Genomic DNA, 20,890 nt, shown 5'->3' with positions numbered 1-20,890 from the left:
TAACTAATTGAGAGGCAGAATTCTAGTCCTTCCTAACCTTTTCACACCTACATTTTTTTTCCTTGTCTGCTCCTGATTGAGCCACCTACCCCTCTCTCTCTCTCTCTCACTCTCAGTCTCACTCTCAAAGGCCATTGTATCTCTGGATGAGTTGTATGTGAATGTGAATGAGTTGTAAGTCGTCATTCCTGACACAAGTCCACTGGAAAACAAAGCGGTTCCGTGAACGGTTGAAAATCCTGAGAAACTAGGCTTGGCAATATAAAGTCCAGAAAAAAAAAAATATATATATATATATATAAAAGTTTCCTCGTCGCTCAAAGTCTATAATTGGTGGGGAACTTTTTTTTTTTTATTTTGGGCTGGTGGAGCAGTAGCACTATCTATTATATTACACAGAGATTATACAAAGCAGTAGCCAGTAGCACTATCTGTCAGGATATGCTTTAAGCTTGGGAATTTTTTTTTTTTTTTTTTTTTAATGTTTGATCTAGATGTTCAGCATTGTGATATTTATACTTATCATTCTTATCGAAAATCTTTTCTAAATGCAGACTAAAAAGCATACAGATCACTCCAAAATATCTCGTGGATTATCTTCCTTTTTGGTTACCAAGCATTTTCTTAAGTATTTCATGTATTCATGTAGCAGATTTATATATAACGGATGAAGACCCCTTTTCTTAGACTGTTCAAATTTTACATAAATTCGAGCAGCCTAGAAGAAGGGTTTGCACGTTCTGAGTAGTTTAGTGTATAGAACTCACTTGTCCAAATAAACTACTCGAATTTTGGTAAAATTCAAATAACTTAATAACAAGGGATCTCAGACTCTCAATCCACCTATAACATCTCTGCAGTGTATATTGTATAGTCTTGGGTTAGGTATATCATGCAACTGATCAAATTGTTTGGGATTATTAAATGGGCATTGGTTCATTTGCTCTGGTCTTTGCAGAAATTCATTATTGTGTGTGGAAGATTGCGTACGTCTCTTGCTCATAGTTAGTCACATGCATTTCCTGATATTTTTTTATTAAAAGGGACTGCCTAATTTCAAAGATAGCAGTAAGAATTTCTGGCTAGTTTTAGTTTATGATTCCTATAATAGGTTAGATATTGCTCAAAAAGGACAATGACTTTTTGCAAACAGATAGTCAGAGCCCCAAGTCAGACTGGTAGCTGGGATACTTCAAGGCCAAATTATTGCATGGACTGCTGAGTTTTTATTCTGTTTTTTGTTTTTCTCTGATAGTTGATTCTTCAATCTTCCTTCGCAATTATTTGGACCAATTCTAGAATGTTTTTCTCGTCGACTAATGCTTACCTAACGCGTTTTAAGTTACCTTTTATGTCGGTCATTTAAAACGTATATATCACGTTAACTGATGTGAAATGAGTGTGAAAAGTAACATTATTCTTTCTGATGATACAACAGTGCTCTGTCAATTTTGAATACACCGGTGTTCTACTTAGGAACCAAAATCTGTCAAAATGTTTTTTTTTTTTGTCTGGGTTTTCTAAACTTTGAGGTTTAACCAGACCTTGGTCTGTTAAGTTTGCCTAGCCAGTGGCTCATGGGAACTATGATTCTGTTGGTGTTGTGTTGGTACCTAACTTCTTATTTTACTTACCTGACTGGAAAAAACAAGAATGAAACTCAGAAAGGAAAAGATTCTTACACTGTATTTTGTTTACTTTTGACAGCAAACACAAAATATTGAAGTAATGTGATGGAAAGTTGAAGTCTTTATTCAGGTCTAAATGGAAGAAATCGTTTAAGAACATCACCTCAGTTTTAGTTATGGTTGCAACATAGGTACTGCCATATGTGGGTTGCTGTTTCATTACCTTTCCGTATAGGGGCAGAGCCAGCTTTTAGGTTTTGGAGGGGTCAAATTAAAAAAAAATAATTTGGGAGGGTCAAAACTATAAATTTTTTAAAAAATAGGGGTAAAAATTAATTTTATTATTTTCCTTTTTTTTTTTTTTTTTTTTTTTTTTTTTTTGGGGGTGGAGACCTTAAAGTGTGGCTCCACCCCTGTTTCTGTAACAAAAATAAAATAAAATGGAAAGAGCTTCTTATATCGAGTATATAACATGGGACATAGCTAAGATTGTTCTGACAGCGTATGATAGTAGCAGAAACTAAGAATTGAAGATTGACAAGAGAATTCAGAAAGAGATAAAATAATAAATAGGGAAAAGAAAGACCTTAATTGTCCCAAATGACCAAACAGAGAAATAACTCTGAGATATTTAAATTTAATTGATACTTCAAAACTTGATTGCAAAATAACAAAGGCTAGATGCCTTTATATAGTCTAGGTACCTCCTAATTTAACAAGGAAAAGAAAAACAAATCCTAATTAGAAAATGAAAACATAATCCTAATGAAAAAGAAAAAGTCAATTCTTATTAAAAAAGAAAATTAAAACACAAATGCATACTTAAAATAACATTAATGTCGATTTTCTTTTGCACCAGTATATGATACAAAAATAAATAGCCAAGAGTCCGCTCAATTAAAGGGCAATAAACACCCTCTAGGCTCTAAGAATACACCTCAAAAATTTTGTATAAGAAGGTGCACAAAAACTCCGGAAAAAGTATGACATATAATTGTCAGAAAATTCCTAATATATTAAAGCGTGGCCGGTATGGCATATGTATTTATTTATTGCGGTTTAAATTCAATAGGTGTTCAGTAATTTATTTCAAATAAGAAATTATTTGTGAAATCATAATTGAAATTGGATTTTATTCCTAGATGGAGGAATAATTAAAGAAAGGTTTTAATTGAGGGTCCCCGTCCTAACATATAGGCCGGTTTTAATCAACGGCGGCGTTGTGGGGTTTGCGCGTGGGGCTACAATACTATGCTGTCGCTGCAAATCGTCATGGCTGGCGGCATCATTATGCCGTGACCAAGTGCATCGTGTATTAATTAGCGTTGGTGATTTGAAAAATTACATCAATTTTAAAATGATAAAAAAAAGATAAAAGAATGGTCCTAGCATTACTCTTCAACTTTAATCATCTTTCTGTCCACGTGTATGAAATGTTCACGTGAATTTGAAAACTAAAATTCCTCAATGAAGATGTGGAAGAGAAACAATAAGTGAGAACGAACGTACGATGCAATGAATAGCGAGTGTTTGGTGATTAATTGTGAGAACGACCACTGTAGCATGGGTGCTGATCGATCATGGCTCCACAGTACTCAATGTTGACTCTGGTGTAAGCTTGGCAGGCTACGGGCATATGGGTCCAGAAGTTGCATGACCACTTGATTAATTCACACGATTGGACTTGTGAGTTATGGGTTATGGCCGGCTTCGTGGATATGGATGGGGGATGGCGATGCTTGGTGGTGGGTATGTTTGAGAAGCAAAGCTTTTAGGTAGCATTGAGATGGGCCAAGCTCTCGATCCACTAATGTGTACACACCAAGGAGGAACGTATTTGCCAAATTGTAAGGCCCTCCTAAGTCCTAAGGGCAAGCAAAGACTACTGTGGACTCCCAGTGTAGACCTTCCTGGCTGGCAAACGAGGCCATCACTTGTATTGTTAGACTACACAATTATATGATAAATGCTAAGCATATCAATTCTTGATGTGATAATTAATAAAAATCACCATTAAACGTTACATGTACGTACTTTTATTTGTTATTTGATTTAACTGTAATTTTTATTGAATATGTGTAGTACTCATCCAAATATGTATAGGCAAATCCCACTTGAAAAGTAATTTTGAAAGGTCTATCTCATACAAAAATATATATATATATATATATATATATATATATATATATATATATATATATATATATATTAAATTTATAGAAAATTTTAAAATTTTTGGAGACTACTGACCTTGTTCTCACACGAGGACTATAGATTGGAAAGGGACGTGTATTTTAGGGATGAATGTTTCTTCTTATTTTAGGCTGTCGAGTAACATAAAAGAAGTAAGCAGAACCCACTTGTCCTTGACAGCTTAGAATGCGGGATTAATTTGCCTTGGACGCATGGATTTCGCAACTCTCTTATTTTATACTATCTAATTTTTTTTTGTTATTGGAATAGCCTAATAATAACATAGAACTCAATTTGTATTTTTTAAAGTGTTCATATAAGGGAACGTCTCTTTGCCAAACTTCAATGATACCCAGAAAGATAATTATTATTGTCTTGTTAAGCGGATGAAGAGGAAAGAAATGTATTAATTAAGAAGGGTCTACAAAGCTAAATGCTAAATCACCCCTATGACAAAAAAATTAAAAAAATCAGGGGTACGTGGCACCAGCCTCAATGGCCAAATTAAAAGAGGTTCAACCACCCCATATATGGCTGAAGGGGTAGTTGAACCACCCCCAAATTATAAGGTTATTTTGTTTTATTGAAAAAAAATTGAGGTCGTGTTTGTCTTTTAGCCAGTCTTGGGGGGCATAGACAATTTTTGGTAGTTTAAGAGTAGGGGCAGAGCTACGTGTTTTCCCCAAATTTTTTTTTTAAAAAATATTATTATAATTATTTGAAAATTAAAATTTTACCCTCCATTTTTTTTTTCCAATTTTGCCCTCCCAAATTTTAAATGCTAGCTCTACTCCTGTTTGGGAGGACATTGACTCAGTTAATAGTTTTGGAGACTCAAAAATATTAACAATGAGGTGGTAGTTTGAAATGAGTATACTTAATTTCCCTCATAAGTATAAATAATGACATAGCGAGAACGATAAACGCGAAAGAAAAAGTGTGTTCTCAATGCACAAAATCAATACACACGTTGATAGAGAAAATTTATAATATTATTGATGGCAAAAACTGAACTGTTTATTCAATTACAATTGGTCTTAATTTATAATGAAACTTTAAAACTAAAAAAAAAAATGATATAATATTCTAGGAAGGGAAATAAAACAAAAGAAACAAATGAAATATGAAAAGATCCTAAAGCTACTAAAAAGTAAAATCTTCTAAGAAATGAAATAAACAATGAACGGAAAATATATTAACTAAGATAATTCTTGACGACTACGACAATCTAAATATGAGAATCTTCTAGAAGGCGAATCAAAAAATTTAGGAAAAGTTATTATGCAGAATATCTTCCAAATCATAATCTGTCAATAGTCTCTTCTTTATTTCTTGAATGACATCTGGTAATTGACCATTTCATTTCTTGCTTAAATCTTCTTGATTTTGTATATTAATATGATATCTGATATGGATGTAAAAGAATCAATCTCGTCGCCACATCATGGACCAATTAATTAATTCTTGCACTACAAAAAAAAAAAAAGAATTATTGACCTTTTTTTAGAACCTTTTGTAAAAAAAAAAAAAATTGTGGACGGGTTGGTCCAAACCGTTCAAAAATTTACATTTCCAGACGATTTTAACCGAATCGTCGGAAAATATAATTTTTCAGATGGTTTGGTCCAAACCGTCTATTACAATTAAAGACGGTTTTCAAAAAACCGTCAATAAATGCAAATTTACAGATGATTTGGGACCAAATCGTCTGTAATTACGTTCAATTCTTGCATTTATATGAACACAGCTTCAATTCAATTTCAAAAAAAATATTTTTGCTCTCAAAACTTTATGCCTTTCCCCCCTCCCGCCCTACACCCCACCGAAAAGGAGACCACCAGCTAGCTATCAACGCCAACACAACAAAGCAACTATGAAGAACTCAGATCACCAGCTCGGATTGCGTCATCGAGGAACTCAGAGTCGGGCGTCGTTGACTCACATGGAGTCGCCGCACTCACCGATGTGACTTGCCGGAGACCCAGCCCTTTGAGTCACCGAAGAACTCACATGGGAAGCCCGCAAAAAACTCCAAGGCGACCGTCGCCGTCGACAGGTTCACATAGTACTCATCGCTTCCGTCACCGTGGGACTGCTAGAAAAAGTCGGAGAACACGAAGTTCCCGTCGCCAGTGACGATGATCAACCGGGCGAGGATAGAGGACCTTTCGCCGTCAGTGACGAAGGTGGGGCCGATCGCCGGCGAGGAAGACCATAGATCTGATTTGTTGGAGGACTGTGCTAGGGTTTAATATATTAATATAAATAAATAAATGATATTAATAAATGAATATTAATATAAAAAATAATAATTAATGATTCTGGAGTACGGTTTTGCCCAAACCGTCCACAACTCGAATTAACGACAGATTATCTTGGACGATTTAAAACCGTCCAGAAAAAACCGTCTGGCCTTTGTTCCAAAAATCCAAAATTTTTTGTAATGTTGACGGTACTAAAAGTCCCGCGCGCCGGTAATTTCTCACTCATGCCCATAGGTCGTTTTTCACTATTCATCGACCCAACTGGTAGCCTTTTTCTTTTGTACTTCTACCGACGAATATTAGTTGTCCTCATGTTCACCTAATGCCGACGATACAAAATGTCATGCTTAAAGTAGTTTACTCATTAGAACTTATTGTTTGGTTCGGACAGTAAGGCTCTTTGTCCAATGGTAAAATTGTTCTTGAATAAGCCCGTTTGTTAACAATTCCGATGTCAAGACGAGCCCCTCGATAATAAGAGCCTCTTGGCAGTTCAAGTTGTTGAAGCTCAATATAAATATTACACCATTTAATAATTAAACTGCTCTACAGGCCGGCAGCGAGCATGATGTCTAGAACATGAAGAATATGATAAAGATACACAAAGAAAATGTTCAAATCACTCTAAGAATTCAACGTACTGTACAGTGCAAAGTTGCTGATTAGTTACTGCGATCCATCTCCAAGTCTCTTCTTTCATTCTCTCGTTCACTTTCAGACCGATTTCTCGGGTGGTAATCTGTCGAGCTCTCGGGAGATGTCCCACTACCAACGGTACCTCTGCTTGAGATATAGTGGCAAGCGAAGAGATTGAAGTAAATAAAATTCAGAGTTGCCAGGGCAGCGACGACGTAATAGTAGTAGTCAAGCCTATTCTTGTTCAGATCGTGACCACCCAACCATGGGGATTTGCCTGTTGCAGAATGGATGACATTGACAAGAAGGGAGCCTATGTAGCTCGCAACGGATAAGCTGAGAAAGAAGACTGCTCCGGCAATAGTCCTCATGCTCTCCGGCATTTGCGTGGTAAAAAATTCCATTATGGAAACTGCGGCAAAAGCTTCCGTCATACCTGATAAGAAAAACTGTGGCAAGAGAAACGCAAAACTTATGGGTGAAGTAAATAACCCATGTTTTGTAGCCGAGTCACGGCGCTTCTTCTCGACAACCCCGGCGACCAACATGCAGAGAATTGACATAAAAATGCCGGTGCTTATTCTTTGCCGCATCGTCAATCGTTTGTCCTTTTTTGTAATTTTCCGCACCTGAGGGATGTAAATTTGCTCGTAAATGATTATCCATGTGGAGAGGGCAATCATGGACGTGAGATTCATCCACCCTGGTGGGATCTTGAAATGGGATCCGATGGATCTGTTCATTTGCATTAATTGAAGGACACCAAAAGTGTTCTGTTGGTCCATGGTTATAAAACATCCAATTCCCGACACCCAAACAGGCGCAATTGCTACTAAGCATTTCAGTTGTTCCACTTGCTGCAAGCTACAGAGTTTCCATCCATTGTTGGGCATGCCATAGTTGTCTATTTCACTTGGCTCCGCAATTATAGCAGCCTTGTCGAGGAACCTGAACCTATCAGTATGAGCAAGCTTTGTTGTTGGTTCGTCTAATCCTGTCACAGGAGGATCATAAAATGATCCTACGACTGTTCTTAACCGATGCTTCCGACAGGCAGCTGTAATTACCTTGGCCATGTCAGAGAAGATGCTGCCTTGGGGATCTTTGTAAACATAAGTATGGCAGCCGAGCAAGAATATAGCTATAGAAACACCAAGGCATGCAGTGGGAACAGCAAAGCCTAAAACCCAGCTGACATTAGTCTGAATGTAGACGACAGCACTGAGGGCTATAATGAGAGCAATGGTAAAGGAGAAGTACCACCAATTGAAGAAGCTTTCCAATTGTCTTCTTCCCTCCTCTGTTCTGGTGTCAAATTGATCAGCTCCAAAGGCTATGTTGCAGGGCCTAATGCCGCCTGCACCTATTGATAGCAATCCAAGAGCCATGAAGAGGAAGGCTAGCTGCCAACTTTGAGGATGTCGGCAGTCGGATTCCCCATTTGTGCAAGTGGGGGGTCTTAACTGATGTATAGCTGCAGTTAGGGTCATGGTCCCAATACCCTATAAAATGTAAAAGAATTTTCATATGTAAAAGAGTCTGATCATATGAAAACAAGGAGCAATTCAAAGGCTCAACACATACCAAACTATTATTTTAAACCAACTAATGCTTAGTGTATGTACTTGTGTGTACGCTCCGAATGTGCGCATGTATGTTGTAGTGATCAGTTGTAGAGCGTTAGTGGCGATCAGATCATGACCATTTATTTTAGGATGATCAATATCATGGATCCGGTAGTTTGATCTAGATCGTAAGATGCTTCTAACGTAGATCCAACTGTTAGATTTACTAAACTGCTAGTAAAGTCAATTATAAGATCAAATTAAGTTTGATCTAACGGTTGATATTAAGTGATCGTTACTAACAATTACTTAAAACCGTTAATTATATTTTAATCTAACGATTAAAATTAAGTGTCTGTTAATATATGGTGGTCATATTTTAATCACTGTTAAAATAGCAATTAATTACTGTTAACTACGAAATTACATGTCTCCTAGTCAACATACATTAAAACTATTGTTTTAATACTATAAAGAGTGCATTGCGGACTAGTTTTAGATGCAGAAAATTCTATCTTCTTCAATCTCTCTAAAATTCGAGTATCTTTTTCTTGTTAGAATAAAAAATATGAGAGTGTTCAGGTTTTGTTTCGTTTTGTGTAAAACGCAACCAAACTACAAAAGTTTTCTAGGCTCCATTGTATCTTAGAGAAATATTTATTGTAACTTTTTGCATATTAATTAACCAAATTTGTGGGGTCAATATTTTTTAAGGAAAGGGATACAGTACTAACACGTACACCTTATGAACACTTCATTTCCTGTTTCCTATTTCTGATCTAACATAAAAATGCAACCATATAATGTTCATACTCCAAATCTTGGTTATTTGTTGGATTTCCATAACTTTCTATAACTAGGTGTCTTAGAATCACCTTAATGCATTTCAGAATTATAAGTTCTTAATCCTTAAACATATGATTTCTCACTACGGTACCTGTGCAACTAGCTAGAATGGAGGCTGTATGGTTGGGATCAAAGATCCATTCATAGTACATATCAAAAGGAAATTTATAAGGATGGGAAAGAACGAAAGGAAACATGCAGTTATTTCACATGGAATATATATTGAATGATCAATATATCTACAATAAAATGTTGTTTGGTACACGAGAAAATGCAGGGGAAAAAAATAGGAAATTCTTGTCACAGGTTCTGTTGACACTCTACATACAGAAAAAGATTGATGCATATCCTAGTAAATAAAATTGTAAGATTCTAAATTAAACCCATTCCTATTAAAACGTAGGAGGCGATCATTTTACCAGGAGAGACGCTATGGAGCCAAAGAGGAGGGTTCGGAACCTGCCCAGATAAGCATCAGAAATGAAAGCTCCTGCTAATGATGCAATGTTGGAGGAACCATTCCATATTGTGACCACATTAACAACAAATATACCACTGAGGTTGTAGTTTGAATTCAGGTACACTGTCATATTGGATATCAAGCTCATTGATGCCAACTTCTCGAACGATTCATTCCCTTAATTAGAAAAGAAAACATAATAAAAAAACACAAAATCCAAGAAAAATATAGAACATGCTTGTGAATTGTAAGTTACCAATGATGTATTTGATAGCTTTCCATCCTCCTGCTTTTCTTGTGGAACCAGGAGCAGGAGGAGTGGGCGGAGTGTCTTGCTCTAGTGAAGACTGATGGATCGCGTTTTCCATTTCTCTTTCTTGATCTCAATTGCTCTGAGTATGGCATTCATATATGAATCATATTTTTGTCAATTTATAGAGCTCCACATATTAATGATTAATGGCTGACCAAGCCAACTCGCTCAGAAATGGTTGCATGCAAAGACTAGAATAACTCAAGCATAAAATATTACAGGATCTCGATCGATCACAGTTTACATCAGATGGCTGTGATTGGTTTGGTAGAGATTTTGGACTGGGGTTGTATGCGTGTGATTTGAATGGTCAACATGCATGCAAGGTGGCAAATAGTTTAGCATGCATCATGGGAGTCATTACTTGGTCTTAACCCACATTTTAGAGGTTAGTTAGGATCTTGCGAGATTTGCAGAAGCATGTATACCTAGAAGGATTCCAATTCAACTACGATCTTAGCAGTTTGTTAAGAATTGGATCCTAATTTTACGTAGCATATATATTTTGAACTCTCCCTCCCTCTCCCTACTCCAAACCTTAATTAAATGGGAAAAACTTCCCACTTTTCTTTTCTTCTCTCACTTTATTTTTCTCAATCCAAAAAGGGTGGAAAAGAGAAAATCTTTTCCGGTTTAGTTGGCCAACTGGAAATTATGTAAAAGTCTTTAATAGAAAAGGTAGCAGTAGGCTAGACAATGGGCCGGGAATAGTCTCTTCTCTATGTATATATTTTTTAATTGCACGAGTAGAATTCAAGAGCTATTCTTAATATGTGAGAAAACATATCTTCTGAGCAAAGTGTAACAGTTTTAATCCGCTCTTGGATCAGCTTTAGAGCTTATTAACTTTACCAAGTTAGTAAGGTGAGATAGGGGTGTAATGAAAGTTTAATTTCTAATTAACATTACTTTATAGTGTTAATTAATGTAATCTATTAAATTGGGTGCGTCGTAGAAAATGTTAAAGCATTTCAAAATTAATGTGTATATGTATATATATTTATTTTGTGTTTTGAGAATGTTTTAAATGAAAGGACGTTAATTTTAAATAGTATTGAATGAAGATAGTCCCACATGAGAAAAAAAAAAAAAAGTGTAGTTGACATTTAATTTATAAGGTCCAACACACGTTAAGCATTTGCTTTAAAGTAATACTTATGTATACACTTTAGTACAGTGCAAAGCATCGGATGCACACGCATGTGTACGTGTGTGTGGCGGTGGGCTGTATGGTGCTTTTGTGGTGCCTTGATCGCACACTAGGCACTTGCCATTTAGCATCGGAGCTCAAGTGATCTAATCATGATCATTCAATTTTGGACGGTCAAGATCATTCAATTTGGTAGTTTAATTGACCTAGACTATAAGATGTTTTTTAGGTAGATCCAGTGGTTGAATTTATTGGATCATCACTAAAGTAAATTGGAAGGTCAATTCAACTTTGATATAACGGTTGTGATTAAATTATTACAATCTAATTGTTATTATTAAGAGATATGATATGTTTACAACTCTTGTACAACTTTTTTTAAAACTGACCATTGTATTTGTTTTCCTATATGCAGGTCCTACATATCCAATGATTTATTTTTTTTATTTTTTTATTTTTTTTTAAATTGTTGGGGGTTGTACAAAAGTTGTAGACGTATCGTGTATTATTATTAAATAATCATTGATAACTACTATTTAACACATTATACAAATTTTGAGTATCTCTCTCTTGCTAGAATAGAAAATCTAAGGAAAACAACAAATGATTTCTAAGCTTTACTGTATCTTGGAGAAATATTTGTTGTAATCATTTGCATAATATTTTTTTGTGGGGGAAAATAATTTCTTAAAGAAAGCGACGTTGTAACGCACCTTAGAAGCATTTTGATTTTTTACTTTCTATAATTTTTATCTAACAGAAGATTCCTTCAATTTAGTTTTTGAACAGAATGATTCTTATATGCATTTTTAATAGGATTAACAAAGCATGTGTCATCTATTTTTAGATCACGAATTTTTTCAAGCATTTTAAAAATACATATTTTAAAGACAAATTTGGATTTAGCGGAATGATCTATGTACTCACAGTGTACAACAAGTGCACTACCCTCAAGACACATTTTCGTTGGATTTAATATATTAGGTTAGAGAGAGAGAGAGAGATAAAATACCAAGGACATAGTGGACTCCGAGAAGGAGCTATTTGGTATATATCCGCAACTAATTAATGGCGAATTTTGTTTTTATTCGGGCTTATTGGGGGCTCCAAAGTGGACACTTCCGTCAGGTTGGGTCAATTAGGAAGCTCCGTTGGACCGCCAATAATGGAAATCTCTAACCGTACGTAACACACAAAATATCTGAACCGGCCTACACTAAAAAAAAATTGGATACTTTCCAATTAATTTGAACCGGAGAAGATTCTAATACATGTATAATGGGTGGAGATTTCGGAGAACAGTCTCAAAGAGGAAATTAATGACTAAATTAAACACCAATATAATTTTGTATAGGAACATTTTAGACATCTATTTTTTAATAATTTCTATACAATCAAATTTTAAATTTACCATTAAATTTATGAGAGACTCAATACATATGTATGGATCGTACAAATTTAATGTAAATTTCAAAATGAGATAGATAAAAGATAAATTTGTATCATTTTCCTTTTGTATAAGACCGGCCGCTTGATAATCACATCGAACATATCATTTTTAAAATGAGATGGATAAAAGATAAATTTTTATCATTTTTTTTTCTAGTATTTTTTATAATTCTTATGTAATTTTTGTCTTCGGTGATTTCTGTAGTGTTTGATTAATGATTATCAGATTATTCTAAAGCCTTTTGGCTCAAGAACAAAATTTCTCAAAAATTAAAAACGTTCACACCGGTCAATTGGGACAAAGAAATACTTAAATTAAGCTCGGCTAATAGGCAAAAATTTAACGTCCATAAAAAAGATTGACCCAATTAAAAAAAGTTGAAACCGGGCCCGAAGAAATGTGAATTAATTAACACCACTTTAGCCTAGTTCATTTAGTTCCGCTTTCCGCCAGTCACCGCCAGGCGCCACTGACTTGGAGGTGGTGGTTAATTAAGAAATTGTTACTCAATGAGAAAAAGTTGGTGGTTATAACTTACCGATGGCGGGCAAAAATCCAATTCCCGCCCCTGCATTATTGTTACTCCCATTTATTGACGGTTTTTTTCTAGACGGTTTTAAAAACCGTTTAGAAAAATAAAATTTACTGACGGTTTTTTGAAAACCGTCCGTAAAATCAAAAATTACGACGGTTTTAATTAAACCGTCTGTAAATTTTTAGACGGTTTGGAAAAAAAAAAAAAAACGTATGATTTTTTTTTTTCTAGACATTTTTCCTAAAACTGTCTCTAAATTTATAGACTGTTTAAAAAAAACCGTCTGAATTGTTTTTCTTTTATTTTTTCCAGACGGTTTTCCCAAAACCGTCTCTAAATTTATGGACGATTTAAAAAAAACCGTCTGAAATTTTTTTTTCTTTTATTAATTTCTAGATGGTTTTCCTAAAACTGTCTCTAAATTTAATCAAATCCTTATGTTTGAACTTTTTTTTTTTTTTTTTTTTTTTTTAAAGAAAGAACCAGATCCCTTCATAAAAAAAAAAATATCTCTCTCGAGTCGTCCGACCTCATCTCTCCCTCTCCCTCTCGTTCTTCTTCTTCTCTCTCCAGCCAGCGACTGAGATGGGCGATGGGAATGCATGGGACGATGGGATCTGAACACGGCCGGAGTCAGTGACGTTGCTGAGGTCGGATCTGAAGCGGAAGGTCAGATATTCGGCCGAAACCCACGCCCAGCTGGATCTCTGTCCGGATACAGAGACAAACCCGGCCGGAATACGTGGATTTCCGGCCGGTTCTCTCTTCCTCTCTCTTTCTCTCCCCCCCTCCGGCACCACTTTCTTCCAAACCACTGGATGGATGTTTGATTTTTTTTTTTTTTTTGGTAAGTGAAATTCTTAGGTTAGATTTACATTTTATGTTTGTATTGGGTTTGGATTGTGATTCATGGGTTTTGATTGTAAAGAATTGTTTGATTTGTGAAGGGTTTTTCCTCTGTTTTAGGTTTGGATTGTGATTCTTAGGTTTGATTTGTGAATGATTTTTTGAATCCCGGTGACCGGATCTACCGTTGATTTTCGGTGGAACCTGAAGGAGACCGGTAGTGACCGAAGAAGCCCATCTCTCCGATGGATTTCCGGTAGAATCGGAGCTGATTTACGCTGGTAGACAAAGCTCCACCGGACATAAAAATAAGAATAATAATTATAATTATAATTTAAAAAATTAAAAAAAGAAAAAAGAAAGAACACAAATTCTAGACTGTTTTGGGCAAAACCGTCCAGAACCAGTTCTAGACGATTTCCAAACCGTCTGGAATTGCGGACGATTTGACCCGAACCTTAATTAGCGACGCATTTTCCTAGACCTTTTTAAACCGTCTAGAAAAAATCGTCTAAAATTGATTTCAGACGATTTTTCTGCATTTCTGGACCGTTTAAAACAATCCAGAATTTACTTCTTTTTTGGTAGTGCGGTAGGGTCCAGCTAGGAAGCTCGGTCCAATTAATATATAATGGAAACCTCCAACCGTAACATACATATATAATATATATTTTAATGCTGCCTGGTTAACTCATAGACCGTCTATATCTTCCACTTGTAAGCAAATACGACATGATCATGTTACTCAAAGAGGAAAGCAATCATGACCAAAAGGGCTAGCTCAAGTAACTTATGGTTAAGTATAATTTTGTATATATATATATATAAGATCACCACTTGTTCACATCATGTTACTCAAAGTGGAAATTAATTAATGACCAAAAGAGGTCGATTTTATCGTTTAAGTATAATTTTGTGTAAAGACCAGTTGGTGGTATCGAACATATATCGATATATAAGACATAAGCGTACAGCAATCGGACATGACAACTCTCTCTTATTCAATTCAATGGGGTCATGAGAATTGAAGCTTTGTCGATGAGCAAACTATGGGTCGGACGAATAATCTTCCAGGAATCAATTAACTTCAAGTACTTATAACTACTCTATTTTATTTAATATATATATATATATATATATATATATATGTATATAGAGATCGATTACACTAAGACGCACAAGTAGGGCTAATTATAATTAGCATTTCGGGATGGAAATCACAGTAGGGTTGTGGTGGGGTTTGTTTATGGGAGGTTTGCCACTGCTGGGGTGGCTGCTTTGGTGGTGGAATGAGTTTTGGTATGTTGCTCCTCTCAAAGCTCGGTGCTCGGCTACAGGGACGAAGCTCCCGCCGGGGCATATGGGCTTCCCGTTGCTCGGAGAAATGCTCAGCTTCCTCTGGTACTTCAAAATTCTTCGCCGTCCGGATGAATTCATCAACTCCAAGCGACGCAAGTAAGACCAATTTCCCTTTAATTACAATATGCTCAATTAGTTACGCTTGCATGTTGAAGTAGGGATATTCGAGTACGTACGTACGTACGTACGTAATATATATTAATATTATACGCAGTAACATATATATATGCATGCATGGCCTCAAAGTTCGTTAGGGAAAAAGCTACATATATTCGATCGACGTGGTTTCAAATGTCAACCTCGTTTTGAACTAGTAACATTCTTTGTGTTGCAACTCTATATATGAGCAGGTATGGTGATGGAGTAGGAATGTACAGAACCCACCTCTTCAGAACACCAGCCATCATAGCATGCTTCCCATCAATCAACAAGTTTATACTCCAAGCAGATGATAAATTTATGCTGGCATGGCCCCGGGACGATCTCGTGGGCTCTACTTCTATAGTAGCAGTACATGGAAAGTCCCATGCCAGGCTTAGAAGTTACATAATGAACTCCATTAACCACCCCGATTCTCTTCGGCGCATCGCTCTTCATGTCCAGCCACGCATGGTAGCCGCGCTCCAATCGTGGGCGCAGAGGGGCAAAATCAAAGCACGCGATGAAATCAAGAAGGTAATATTAGTCAACCGGACCTATTCACCCCTGGCCTTTAGGTTCAGTAAATTATTAAATGTTACGTAAGCTAACCTAAAACAGATATTATATATGGTATAATATATGTATGTGCGTGTATGTTAGGATCGATATATATATATATCAACTTGATTAACCATTAACAATTAGTAATATTTGTTGTTAATTACTTTAATAGAACAAATTCATGTAGAATAAATAATGGAGAACCAATTCAAAACTAGCTATTCAAACCCCTGGTTGACCTTAATTAGGGAGAAAAAAAAAAATCTGGATGATTGGATCGCACTTTTGGTCTGTTTAGGTTTGTGATTTTAAAAAGTGCGATTTAAAAAATTAATTTTTAAAAACGTAGTTAAAAATTTGACAAAATTGCAGGTTAGCTCTTTAAAATTCTTCGGTTTTAAAAAAGTACCTCATTACCTGTGATTTTAAAAGGCAAATTTTTTGCATTTTCAAATTGCAATTATTTAAAAACACAATTTCTAAATGATTTATTTTCTACAATTTGCTTTAAAATCGCACTTCTTGTTAATGAAATCGCAGTTCTAAACGCACCATTTTTATGTAAAACAAAAAAACTATTATAATATATGAAAAATGTAATATAGAATATATTTTCATATATTTCATATTAGGTCAATATCAAAATATTTGCTATTTAAGGGTTGATTGTAATCAAATCCTTATAGGGATTGTATTACCTCACGTGGATTTGATTATCATACTTATACTTACTACAATATAAATATGGACATTTGTATTGTAAACAATTAAAGTTAATGAAAGCACAATGTAGTATTTAGGGCTAATTCAATGTGGTAGACGTAGGTATCTAATACCAAACCACCTGTAATCATTTGTCCCTATTTTCTCTCTATTACTTCCGATTTTATTCTTCATATTTTAGGTTTACACGCAAACTTAAACACCAACAAATATAATGGCTAAATACATTCTCTTTTTTCTTGTTGATATGACGTGAAAATATAATCTTTCTAAAAACAATAGTTGGTTAATATTATCTTTTCAGCATTAACATGAAATAAACAGCCTTCGTAATATTCTAAGTGTAATTATTTCTGGGCAATATATAAGTATTTTATACATCTCTCTCTCTCTCTCTCTCTCTCTCTCTCTCTCTCTCTCTCTCTCTCTCTCTCTCATACATATTTGTGTAATATATATAATTAGTTTTAATCAATTCTCCATGTCTCATGCTTACAGTTGACGTTCGAAAACATAGGAAAGCTATTTGTAAGCTTTGAACCGGGGCCTCTTTTGGACAACATGGATAATTTGTTTAGAGGGGTGATGCATGGATTTAGGGCGTATCCAATCAACTTTCCTGGAACTGCTTATCGTCATGCTCTTCAGGTTGTATAACAGTTTTCATGTACATCATCTTCATATTATGTGGGGTATATATATATATATGGTGAACTAAAGTATAATTTTGTAATTATGCAGTGTAGGAAGAAGCTTGAGGAGATTTTTTTGGTAGAATTAGTGAAGAAGAAGAAACAAAATGGAGACGAAACGCATGATCTAATGGACGGACTGAGGCAGATTAGAGATGAAGAAGGAAACAAATTACTGGACAAGGAGGTGTTGGACAACATCGTCAGCCTGGTTGCTGCTGGATATGAATCCACTAGCATTGCATCAACGTGGGCAGTTTATTATCTTTCCAAATTCCCAAATGTCCTTGACAAGCTACGGGTACAATGACCACCCGGCCAATATCCTTATTCCTTGTGTAATATTTACAAAAAAAGAAAGCACTTTCTTATCTTTATCATGAATTGCATGCAGGAGGAGAACATGGCTATAAGCAAGAATAGGAATGGCGATTTCATCACAAGCGAAGATGTCTCGAAAATGAAATACACAAACAAGGTCTCTCTCTCTCTCTCTCTCTCTCTCTCTCTCTCTCTCTCTCTCTATATATATATATATATATATATATATATATATATATATATATATGAAACAATAGAGATTAATTACTATTGTTTCTTAAAGGCTGTACGTGATCGATGGAACTTTCTTTTTTTTCTTTTTTGTCAATTTGGTTGCTAATTCAAGGAAGACTAATTACTATATTGCATATAGGTGGTGGAAGAAACAATTAGAATGGCCAATATTGCAGCATTTGCTTTCCGGTCGGTCATCAAGGAAGTTGAGTATAAAGGTATATATAGATCTAATTTATAAATTATGATTTTTCCAAAAATCTTTTGCAGGATTTATGTAGTTTAAGAAATGTTTTGAATATTGTAATAATGAGAGTAAGTTGGGCGCATTTCACTTGAAATTGAGAGTGATTATTTCATGGTCAAAATTTTGTTTTGTTGCATTTAATGGTATATATATGCCTATATGGTGCCACTTCATTTAAATTTTTTAAATATATAACGTGACAATATATACACTATTAGATCTGTAAAATCTAATCTAGACTATGAAAGAGTAATATTACTCATCACACACATTTCGATTGATGTGGCTTCTCATATCAAGCATTTGAAAAAATACAAAATAAAATAAAGCTGCTTAAAACACATTATATTAGTCAGTATAAAATGAGTGCGATAAATAGACGTAACTAGTACTAACATTACTCGACCATGAAATAGTTAGATCTTTATTTTATTTGAAATGGAAAGATCCTATATATATATGCTTCACTCAAAAAGAAAAGAAAAATAGAACTTGGCTATCCCAATTAAGCTAGCCATCGGGGGTGGAACTATATACTCCCACCCTTGGGGAGTTCATAGTCCCCAAATTTTTAAAGTTGTCTTTAAATTTTATACTTTTTATAATATAAACCCTTTTAAAATAGTTTTTCACCCCCTTAAAAAGTGTTTTTTCAGTTTTACCCCCACACCTTGATTTCTGGTTCTGCCTCCACAAGCCATAATTATAAGCTCTGTTGGGTAGTATTGGTGATCAAATTAACATGCGATTTTATGCAGGTTACAAAATACCAAAGGATTGGAAAGTGATTTTATGGTTTCGATACCTCCACACAAATCCTGAAAACTTTGAGGATCCAATGTACTTCAACCCAGACAGATGGAATGTGAGCCCACATGCCCAAGATGATTAGATAAAACAAATAATTCTTAAATTTATCTAATCTGTGTCTTTTACCATCTCAGGAACCAGCAAGGCCCGGAACATACCAAGTTTTTGGAGGAGGGTCAAGAATCTGTGCAGGAAACATGCTAGCAAGGATACAGCTTGCACTTTTTCTTCATCATTTGTCTGTAGGTTACAAGTAAGGAAAAGCAACTGTTTATTAATTCATCATTTGTGTTTATATATATATATACTTTGATGCATTATAGAGAATGCTAAATATGTATTTGCATGGTGGGATCTCAGGTGGGAACTGCTCAACCCAGACGTAGAGACGGTTTATCTTCCACATCCAACACCAGCTGATGGGGTTGAGGTTGCATTCACCAAACTTTAGGAGACCCTTTTTAGTTGTGATTTCACTGTGCTGATTAATAATGAACCTCGAAAGAATGCTACTTAATTAGTTCATAGTACTTAATGGCCTCATGGCTGCTTGGGTTTGCAATTTTCATTTCTTTCTACTCCATTAATTCTCATGGGAAGTATATGGTCGTTATATATTCTTCGATCTGGTATATTTAATTTTGAATGGCAACCAAATACAGAAGAAAAAACGAAAGAAATTAAACATACAAGAGAGGCAATATGTATTTTCGTGGTACAACAAAAAAGCTTATGCATGTACACATGGAAGACAAGTTTATAGACATTTTACTAATAAAAGATGCTCGATCAAAGCTTTAATTAAACCTTACTCCATAAATCTTGTCTTTCTCACAAACCACACAGGATATTTATATGGGAGAAATACAAATTTGCCCTTAGAGAAATAGAGAAATGCTAGAGTTCCTTCTATTGTTCTTTTAGTGTCCATCCAGAAGTTAGGACATAAATATAATAAAAAAATTACATCTATGTTTTTCTGAATGACATGAATGCAATTTTGTAATTTTTTTTTATTATATTTATGTCGTTTTAAATAGACACCAAAAGAACACTAGAAGGAACTCTAGCATTCCTCGTAAAAATATTATTCTCATCCCACTTTGCCACGTCAGAAGAAAAAAAGGTCTGCCATGCAGTGCCACTGATGAGAAATGCTAGAAATGCACCCCTCATTCTCCCTTTGTCTCTCCCTTTTCCTTAAAATCAATTTTTTTATTATAAAGGGGAATGAGGGGTGCATGTGTAGTATAGCTCGCCACTGATATGTTAAACATGGTGCGGGTTAACCCCTTCCTTTGGCTTTAGGTTGCGAGCTTTGCGATCCAAGGATTATCCCAAACTAGCTTTGATATTCCTGCCACTGTTAATCCTATAACAAGACACCTTATTAAGGAGGGGTTTAGTTTTCAATATGTCATGCATCTAGGCAGTAATAGGGGGGCAAACTTTTATGGAATGATGACTTTGCCAAATATTTCTCCCGGCCCTGAGAGCCTGGACCCATAGACGACGATTAGCACCTTGTTGAACCTTCGATCTAACTCGATCGACTTTGTAATAAGAGCTAGCCTTGTTAATTACGTATATTTTCCTCAAACCCATGCCAGGCCTCCGGCAACGATTGGAATACAGATTGAGGCCAACGATTTGGGAGTGAAATTCCTCTTCGATCTTATATATATATCTTTACTGTAACCCACCAAAACAAAAAGGAAATGAGGGGGTCAGCAATTAGCATTGTTGTCTTTCTATGTGTTGCATTTCGTTTTGAATCAAAGTCAACAGCTGCTATAGTGAGAGAGAGGAGGGGGGGGGGGGGGGGGGGGGGGGGGGGGGGGGGGGGGGTTAAAAACAATAAAACACAAGGAATATATAGTACTATTTAGTATTCTCATCATCGATCGCTATTTTAA

General features: G+C 35.4%; 2 protein-coding genes across 2 annotated transcripts; one reads left to right on the top strand and one right to left on the bottom strand.

Moving 5' to 3' along the window:
- Positions 1–6,632: 6,632 nt before the first annotated feature.
- On the bottom strand, positions 6,633–9,960 carry LOC133875144 (protein NRT1/ PTR FAMILY 2.8). Its single transcript, XM_062313162.1, has 3 exons — positions 9,849–9,960; positions 9,552–9,769; positions 6,633–8,223 (listed from the first exon to the last, which is right to left on the bottom strand). Exons 1-3 carry the CDS (start codon positions 9,958–9,960, stop codon positions 6,748–6,750), a joined length of 1,806 nt encoding a protein of 601 aa, XP_062169146.1. The 3' UTR covers positions 6,633–6,747.
- Positions 9,961–15,058: 5,098 nt separating this feature from the next.
- On the top strand, positions 15,059–19,515 carry LOC133874719 (ent-kaurenoic acid oxidase 2-like). Its single transcript, XM_062312597.1, has 9 exons — positions 15,059–15,341; positions 15,596–15,920; positions 17,169–17,318; positions 17,412–17,663; positions 17,757–17,840; positions 18,057–18,135; positions 18,923–19,029; positions 19,109–19,227; positions 19,335–19,515. Exons 1-9 carry the CDS (start codon positions 15,097–15,099, stop codon positions 19,423–19,425), a joined length of 1,452 nt encoding a protein of 483 aa, XP_062168581.1. The 5' UTR covers positions 15,059–15,096; the 3' UTR covers positions 19,426–19,515.
- Positions 19,516–20,890: the final 1,375 nt, after the last annotated feature.

The sequence above is a fragment of the Alnus glutinosa genome, chromosome 8 (genome assembly GCF_958979055.1).
Source record: "Alnus glutinosa chromosome 8, dhAlnGlut1.1, whole genome shotgun sequence".
In the NCBI taxonomy this organism is placed as follows: domain Eukaryota; kingdom Viridiplantae; phylum Streptophyta; class Magnoliopsida; order Fagales; family Betulaceae; genus Alnus; species Alnus glutinosa.
The sequence above is the reverse complement of the archived record's forward strand: the minus strand, read 5'-3'. Positions and strand labels throughout refer to the sequence as shown.